Source organism: Lycium ferocissimum, unplaced genomic scaffold, assembly GCF_029784015.1.
Source record: "Lycium ferocissimum isolate CSIRO_LF1 unplaced genomic scaffold, AGI_CSIRO_Lferr_CH_V1 ctg418, whole genome shotgun sequence".
NCBI classification, from domain to species: Eukaryota; Viridiplantae; Streptophyta; class Magnoliopsida; order Solanales; family Solanaceae; genus Lycium; species Lycium ferocissimum.
Window position 1 is genome coordinate 136,820 of NW_026725593.1, and position 9,815 is coordinate 146,634.

The following is a 9,815-nucleotide window of genomic DNA, read 5'->3' on the forward strand; positions in this document are numbered from 1 at the left end:
AAAGGCTCAAATGCTATTTCAGTTTCACTGTTTTCGGTGTGAAACCTCATAAATGTAGTAGTCTACTGATGGTTTTTATTTTCTTGTTGGTATGTTAGTAGTTTTAGTTTGAATGACTTTCTTGTTTCACCTTTAATGTGTTGAGTTGGTTCGAATATTGACGTAGTCTGCAAAATACATTTCATCAAATGAATGTTTGAATTTTAGTTTAGGCATCCAGGAATTGGGTTTGTTTGGCTAAGAGTGTTGTATGATTGGATATTAAGTGATAACATCTCCTTGAGTTTTTCTCTTCGTTTTGCTCTCAGCGCTCGTTAGAAGTGAACACTAACGTGAATCCGCGGCCGAAATGGGGAAAGGCCGACCTCGGAACGCTGACAAGCTGATGGCGATGGATGTGAAACGACTTGCAGAGCTAAAAGAAAAGGAAACCCTATTGAAATCACCTGGTGGAAGTTCAAACACAGGGGGTCAACATAGAACACCCCGATTGGAACAAAGAAAGCTAATAAAGAAAAAGGGGTACAGATCTAGGAAATATGGAGGTAGTGGTGGAAGCTACTGAAACGAACAAGACAGAGACGGCAACGGTGCAGCAGGCAGCAGTGGTAACCACCCAACCAGACCCCAATGTAGAGGTAAACAACGAAAGTGGAGTAAGTGAGGGTACTAAAGGTATAGAGGAGGGAGGAGTGGAGAAACAAAACCATAACCCATCTGAACCAAAAATTGCAGGGGCGAGCTCTAACCCTAAGGAGCCGCAAACATGGGTGAATGTTGTATTTGGAAACAAATTAGCATAAAAAAAAGTCAGCCTTAGCTACATTGCACCAACAATATAGAAAGGGCAAACAATTGTAACATTGGATGAAGAGGATATTGAAGAGGAATACGAGAAGTGGAAGTGTGCACTAATTCTCTAAGTACTGGGTAATTCACCAACAATTGAAGCTGTTGAACGATATTTGAGTAACCACGGGCAGTTTCTAGCGAAACCCCAAATTTACTACCATAATAATGATTACTTCATCATTCGATTTCAAAATATGGAGGATAGAGATAGAGTGTTGCTGGCTAGACCAGGTACGATCAACAACCGTCTGGTCGTCGTGAAACCATGGGACCAAAAATTTTGACTCCAAGAGGAAACGATAAGAACAGTGCCGATATAGGTAAGATTTCCTAACTTGCCTTTAGTGTGTTAGGGTAAGAAAGCACTGAGTAAAATTAGTAATGGCTTGGGGACACCAATCTATGCTGATGATTACACTTCAAATGTAGCTAGAGTGTCATATGCACAAGTATTGGTGGACATGGATGTTACTAAACCACCACCAAAGCAAATCCAAGTTAAAATACCACGGGAGGGACTTATTGATCAGGTGATAGAGTACGATTCGGAACCTAAAATTTGTGAAAAGTGCATTCAAATAGGTCATAACTGTGCTACTAAAACACAAGCAGTACCCGTAGCAAAACCAACACGTCCAGTGGCTCCAGTGCATAAAGCTAGATAAAATAGACCCCAACAAGCATGGAAGAATAAGGAAAATGTATACCCACTGGAAACCAGAGCTCAATATCAAGGTGGTAGGGGGAAAAGGTAGCAGCAGTACATGGATGCAAAATCTACAAATAATACACAATAAGAAGGGTGGAAGGTTGCTAGAGGAACGTCACCTAACAAAGCTTAGCAAGTTGATGAAATAGTCCCAACAGGTAATGCATTCGAGGTGCTAAGTCCTACTAGAACTAATGAGAAGGCAAATAAGCAAATAACAAACCAGAACAACAGTTTTGAGGTGGGTGGTACAAGTGGTAAGGAGTATCAGGAAGCTTTTCCCCTAATATCTAAATGAAGATCATAACTTGGAATGTAAGGGGTATGAATAAAGTGTATAAGCAAATGGAGCTAAAAGAGTTTATAAAGAAGAATAATGTTACTGTGCTGGCTATCATAGAGCATAGAACTCATGAACATAAGGCCAGGAAAACTATCAATAAAGTTGCCCCAGGTTGGGAGTGGATAACAAATGCAACACTAAGGAACAAAGGTAGAATATGGGTTCTTTGGGACCCTAGTCATGTGCAAGGAACCAAAATCTCAACATCTGAGCAAGTAATACTAATGGAGATTAAGTGCCCTAGGATTGGTTTACAATTCACATTTGCAGCAATATATGGACTGCATACTATACTAGACAGACAAACATTATGGGCTGAACTCAAAGATATTGATGCTAGAACACAGACACCATGGCTTTAAGTGGGGAGATTTCAATGCAATCCCGCATATCAAGACATTTAATACAAGGAAATGGGGTCAAAGATAATGAGATTAGAGACTTTAGAGAATTTTTTACTAATACAGGACTGACTGAACTGCATTCGAGTGGGAGAGATTTTACATGAACCAATATTCATGTCTTAAACAGAATAGATAGGGCATTGGTCAATACACACTGGATGATATAGCTGCCTCCATTAGCAGTCCATATAATGGATCTATTTTTGCGTACCATTCACCTCTCGCTTGAGACTTGGGAATCCAGAAAGTAAAAGGGCAAAACCATTCGTGTTTTTCAATTGCTTAGCAGTAACATCCGCAGTTTCAAAGAGTCGTCAATGAGGGACGGGGACACAACCGCTACAACTATGAAAGGGTCCGGAACAAATTGAAAGAGGTGAAGAAAACTCTGAAGACTTTGAATACAAATGAATTTTTAGGGGTGACAGACAAGATCAAGGAGGCCAGGACTGAACTACAGAATTTACAACTACAAATGAGGAACCATCAGCACAATCCAGATCTGTTTGATAAAGAAAAAGAATAGAAGGCACTACTGGAGAACTGGAGCAACATAGAGGAGTGTATATATTGGCAAAAATCCAGGATATAATGGCTGAAAGGGGGTGACTCTAACACTGCCTATTTTTTTGCAAGTGTCAAGAACAGGAAAGCACATAATTAAATAATGACTCTAACATCAGAGGATGGTACCATAGTTACAACTGATGCTGCTATTGAGCAAGAAATCTTGGGATTCTATAAGACTTTACTAGGCTTATCCAGTACATGCTTACTAGCTATTTACCTAGACATGATGGATAATGGGCCAAAACTGACAAGAGAGCAACAACTCAACATAATCAGGCCATTTACAGCTGAGGATGTGTACCAAGCACTAAAAGGAATTGATGATATGAAGGCCCCTGGAGTAGATGGATTTAACTCACTATTCTTTAAGAAATCATGACCAACAATAGGACAAGAGGTAACTCATACTGTACTGCACTTTTTTGAAACATCTAAAATATACAAGCCCATAAACTGCACATCAGTCACTTTAATACCCAAAACCAAAAACCCCATATCCATTAAACAATATAGACCTATATCTTGCTGTACAACCCTTTATAAGATCATTTCCAAGGTCTTAACAACTAGACTACGGGGGGTGATGGATAGTATTATTGATAGTGGACAAGCAGCATTTGTGCCTAGTAGGGTGATAAATGATAATATAATCTTATAATATAATATTAAGTCATGAACTAGTGAAGTGTTATGGGAGGAAAGGAGTATCACCTAGATGTATGATCAAAATAGACATGCAAAAGCCTATGATTCTGTAGAGTGGGTGTACCTAGAACAAGTTCTCAGTTGTTTGCAGTTTCCTTGTAGTTTCCTAGAATTTTTGTTAGATGGATCATGAGATGTGTTACAACAGTGTCATATTCTATTGTGATTAATGGAAATTCTGCTCCCCCATTTGATGCTAAAAGAGGGGTGAGACAAGGAGATCCATTATCACCATTCCTGTTTATAATTGCCATGGAGTACCTGAGTAGAATCCTCAAATCACTCAAACACATTCCTGATTTCAACTTCCATCCCAGATGTGAGAAAATGGACCCAATACAATTAGGATTTGCAAATGACCTCCTTTTTTGTAGAGGAGATGTGGGGTCTGCTAAGGTACTATTTGAATGCTTCCAATTGTTTTCTAAGGCTTCTGGCCTGATAGCTAATCAAGGAAAGAGTAGCATCTACTTTGGTGGGGTGGAACAGGAGGATCAACAGGCAAACTTACAGGAATTGGGCTTTACAGTTGGCTCATTACCCTTTAGATACTTAGGAGTGCCTTTAAGCTCTAAAAGATTATCTATAGGGCAATGCCAACCACTCATAGAGAAGATGATTGGGAGGGTCACTACATGGATTGCCAAATTCTTATCTTATGCAGGTAGGCTCCAGCTGATAAATAGTGTGTTACTGTCTATTCTACTTCGGTCACAAATTTTCGTAATATCAAGAAGATTATTCAGCAAATTGAAGTAGTTTGCAGAAAATTTCTCGTGGACAGTGGAGTACCGAGGCCTCAAAAAAAGCACCGGTTGCTTGGGAAACACTCGCTTGCCTCCGATGTACACCTGGGACTGAATATAACAGACATTACCACATGGAATAAAGCTGCTATCTTGAAGCATCTATGGAATTTATACGTGAAGAAAGACAAACTTTGGATTAAATGGGTACACTCCTACTACATTAAGAGTAATGACATTTGGGACACAGTTGCACCATAGGCTTCATGGATTATAAGGAAAATTCTGAAAGCACAAAAATACTTGGAGGGGACTGGATGCACAAAACAAGGTTTCTTGAACCAAAAAGATTTCTCTATCAGAAGAATGTATCACAAGATGAGGGGTGACTACCCAAAGATTCAGTGGAGGAAGTTGATTTGTAACAACCAAGGCTGCCCAAGATGGATATTCATTATGTACCTTGCTCGACGAGCAGATTGGCAACTAAGGACAAAGCCGATCAAGTGGGCAATTGATTGCCCAACTTGTGCACTCGTGAATCAAGCCCGTAAAAACATGCCTCACCTATTTTTCACATGCCCTTATGTTGCAGTATATGGCATAAACTTCTGCAATGGCAAAAGGTCAATCGACCAGTGCTGGACTGGAATCAGGAAATGATATGGATAAGAAGACATGCTAATGGTAACAGTGCTAAGGCTGAAGTATACAGGATGACTCAAGTTGGATGCATATACCAAGAAAGGAATTTGAGAATCTTCCAAAACAAGAGGAGAGCAGCTGATGTGGTGGTCAAAACAATCATTCAAGATGTGTATTGCAAAGGAGGGAAGAAGCCTAGCTTAGTAAAAATACTACAAGAACTGAATTATTATCCTTAACTGTAGGTGATGAATGTTGAACCAGTGATGTCTTGATTTGCTTATTGTGTTTTGTTGCACTAGAAGTTGGGGCATATGTCCAACTCTAGAGGGTTTGGAATGACTGTATAAATATTTTCTCCCTGGTAATACAATATTTAGTTACCAAAAAACAAAAAAAAACATTTCTTTGACATCACTGTATGTTAATTGGATTACTAATTTCCTTTACTTTATTTTTATGCATGAAACCCTACTAAGTACGAATCCACCAGACTCAGCTCTTTAGTATTTTTCATTGGGCCCGAGGCCCAACATAACATCTCTCCTCTCGAGTTAGCCCAATAACAGTAGCAGCAGCAGAACCAAAGCAGTAGCGGATATGAGCTAAGCCCACTTAACTAAATTATTTTTTTTCACTTTATTTCATCTTTGTGTGTTTGTTGATTTGTAACAGTAGCAGCAGTGGAACCAAATCAGTAGCGGATATGGGCTAAAAGCCCACTTAGCTAAATTTATTTTCTTCACTTTATTTCATCTTTGTGTATTTGTTGATTTGTATTAAATGACTAACTTCACTTTGTTTTACTTTCTTAATCCAGATGTTTATCCCTAGGCAGAGATGTGAACATTGTCGCTAAAATGATTGAATGTTGTTCTTACGATATTTTATCACTCGCAATACTTTATAAATCAAAATAGGCTAAAACTTTCAAAAGGATAAATTGATGGGATTTTCATAAAATGATTTATATGTTGGTTAAAGTTGCAATTTGTTAAGTTTGAATGGTCCAGGACATTGAAGTCCGGCATAAAACATTTTTTTTCTGAAATGGTTGAAAGAATTTCAAATCAAAAGTGTTTCACGCCTATTTTAGGTGATTAAGGCCCAAATACGTTTTTTTTAGCACAAAGTTTTATCTGAAGGGCCAAACACTTATTGTTAAGTAACGTAAAGATTTGTATATCTTTTGAGTTAAAAACAATTGAGTTCAATAGCGGATTAAGAAGTTGAGTATAATTACAATTCAAAGTCTTGATAAACCGTGCACATTTTGAAGAGATTCAGTCCTTCATAATTAGTCTAATTGCAGAACTAATTCATTAATTAAATTAAAGATATGATAGATGTGCTAAAAATGATTTTCAAAAGTAAAACACATCTAAAGCTCATTTTCTAAATAAAATATACATATTTTTTTTCTAAATTACTATCCATGAATATGCATCTTTCAAACTTTATATAACTCCTATTTAAACACATTTTACAAACAAGATATACAAATTTTTAGCCATAAACTATTAGATCCGTAGGTAAACTGCATTGGGCGGATCCTTAATATCGAGGTGCTTAAAACATTCTTCGGGAGATCACTAGAACTCTTACCCGTTCTCTGAATTTTATTTAAAGGTTTTAAAAAATTGACAGTTAAATTGGTTTCTTAATTCCCATTCAATAAATTAGGTGGCGACTCTATTTTTTCACAACAAAGAGCCAAAGTTATGAGAACCTTTTATGCACGAGCCTAAACATGGACCGTAACAGATGGCGACTCTGCTGGGGATTTATCTAGGTTCTAACCATAAGGATTTTTCTAACATTTATGGCTAACTTTATTTGTAATTCTTGTTTTGTTTTATTATGTATTTAAATTTCAAATGTATATTGCATGCATATCATAAACTCCGCCACTCCTAGCAAAAATTATGGTTTCAAAGGGGACACGCGGTCTAGCCTTCACAAAAAATTCGAAACACCCTTTCTTTGAAAAACGTTGAACGTTAAGTTGGTATGCGGTCACCTAACGGCCGACAACGGTTCACCCCAAGTAGTCCGCTCGGGTCCAATGTCATTCGACAAGCTCACTCTTGCATATGCCTAGGATAAAGCTAAGCCAAATCCAAAAATGAACTAGACGGGTTTTGGATATTTGAGACGTATCTAAAGCCCATTAGGTAGACTACCTTGTGTCAAAGACGGTCTATGACACGAAGACACCGCATCCAACTATGTGTTAAATTGAAGGACGTAAATGCTGAATTGCACGTACCATTGTCCCTCGGGGTTAAGAATTTTTCTTATTTTCCTTAGTTTGACGAAGGAAGATTACCATCCGAAAGGTGTTTGGAAATGTCAAGAAGTTCAAAAATGAAGGACCTCTCATGGCGGTTTAGTTTAGAATTATATCCCCTTCCCCTGTTATTGTAACGACCCGTTTGGTCGTTATAGTGTTTTGACCCATCTAAACTTGGTGACCCTTCCCCATGTCCTGTCAATATTATCTATGACTTAATGAAGTCATTGGGTTGGTTCCCGCAAGGTTCGAGTGTAAATTGAGTCATTGATAGAGAAGCTAGTTAAGTTAACGAGTTATAGTTGACCATGGTCAACGTCGGTTTAGGATGACCCCGTGTCAATGTTTTGGAAGTTCCAACTAGTTAATATGATGATTTTGAACTTTTCCACAAGTTTTGGTGAGGTTCCGAAGAGTTTCGAATGGGTTTGGGTTTTGTCGCGCTCGTATTCGATGTTTTCGCCGTAGGTCTTTGGCTAGAAAGGGGTCCAGATTGATCAAAAGACCTTTTTTTTGTGTGAGGTTTGAACCATTAGATCCGTATCGTAATTATGAAGCTATAGCAAAAAGAATCACCGCGTTTCGCCTCTATATGAGGGAGTTATGACTATAATTGCTATATGTGGAGGTAAAGAGGGACATAGACTCTGCTGTTGGTTGAGATGGTTTGTAGGATTCATTTCATAGTTGAGTTGATCTATCATTTTATGGTTGAGTTGATCTAAATCTTGATATGACTTGTGGCTGGGTTACTTGTACCTTCACTGTTGCTTTATTGGTTTGCATTGATTTACCATGCTTACACTCATTTATGCATTCATACACTCATACATGATGGAAATGTTTCGGAAATGATTCATGGAAGACTTGTGGCATGATGCCTTGTGTTTGACATTGATATTGCTAATTGTTCATAGTCCATACATACTAATGAACTAGAATACATTGAGACATACATTGTAATGTGAAATTAGTGAAGAAGTTAATATAATCTTCTTGTTGAACTTGTGATACTATTTGATACATGGTACTTGATAAATTGATTATTGAAAGTGATGTGACATTAAATATATATATTTATATATATATATATATATGTGAAAAGACACATTTGACCGGGGGTGAGGATGTGACTTAGTTGTGAGCTTGTGGTCCGAGGTTCGGTCCGGGACGAGTGGTATATTTATATTAGTGTTTTGGACGGCGTGCGGCGACAAAAGGCGACAAGGGCCTGCCTCGCCTTAAGGCGCGGCGAGGCGCTCGCCTTTTTGAAGTGCGGCGCCAATAAATACCAAAAAATTAAAATATTTAATTGCATATGTAAATAATCAAAATCTCACTAGCAATAACATATTAGCAAATATTTCAATTCAAAAATTAAAAGTAGATAGTAGATACTAAAAGTCTAGAACTTGAATGAGTCAATGACACAATAATTCATAAGTGATAAGACAAGCAACACTAAAATTCAAGCAATAGTGCAATACTAAAAGTCTATTCAAATTCAAGATCTTCAAGATTTCCAAATTCTTGATATCCAAGATTCTCAACATTATATTGCTCCTCATCTTCTTCTCCTCGGGCTCGAGCTCGGTCTCGGTCTCGATCTCGGACTCGGAGTTTTCATCAATTAAGCACCGAGACCGACTTGAGCTTGTAGTAGTAGCTACTCCTTTGCTCTTGTTATGTGACCTTGAACTTGAAGAACCGCCCCTAAGACCATAGATATTCTCCTCAACTCCCGACGCTCTAGAAACAGTACCCCAATCAAGATCACATCCCTCATATACTAGTTCCTCTTCTTCATTTTCGAGGCATACAATTAACCATTCATTTACTTCATCAATATTATCCAACAGAATTGGATCAACGGTATCGCCAACATCATAACGACGCCTCAATGTTCTATTGTACTTAATGTACACTAGATTGTTGAGACGCGATAGTTCAAGCCTATTCCTCTTTTTGGTATGAATCTGCGCATAAGTTGTAGAAACTAATTAGTCGATACTAATAATAATGTATATAGAAATTAGAATATAATAAATCTTCTTCTCACATGTTCAAACTCGCTCCAATTTCTCTCGCATCCAGATGCTCTACAAGTTAAACTTAATACTCTTATGGCAAGCTGTTGCAAGTTTGGAGTATGATTACCAAATACCGACCACCATTCAGCTATAAAAAATAAATTTAAAGGTTTAATAATTATAAATAAGTCAAATAACTTAAGTAAAGCTATAAAAATAACTAAATCAACCCACTTACAAGGGGATGTTTTGTCTCTGTTTCTTATAGCCTGAGGCTTACCAAAAGTCCCCATTGCATGTTTATACACATGAAGCTCTTTGATTAGAGCATCTTGTGTTGCTTTAGGGACCATCTTAGCAACACAATCAAGGTAACCGTCCCACACTTCTGTTGATAAAGTCTTATTTTGATAATTAGTGTAAAACATTCCTGGGTTCAAAACATGGCCTCCTGCATGCAAAGGTCTATGAAGTTGGTCCGACCACCGCCGATCAATGATTTCGAAAACTTTGTCATA

The 9,815-nt window shown here is 37.8% G+C and overlaps 1 protein-coding gene across 1 annotated transcript; it reads left to right on the plus strand.

Moving 5' to 3' along the window:
* The first annotated feature begins 539 nt into the window (after positions 1–539).
* On the plus strand, positions 540–1,517 carry LOC132044336 (uncharacterized). The gene is made up of 2 exons (XM_059434826.1): positions 540–770; positions 1,206–1,517. Exons 1-2 carry the CDS (start codon positions 540–542, stop codon positions 1,515–1,517), a joined length of 543 nt encoding a protein of 180 aa, XP_059290809.1.
* Positions 1,518–9,815: the final 8,298 nt, after the last annotated feature.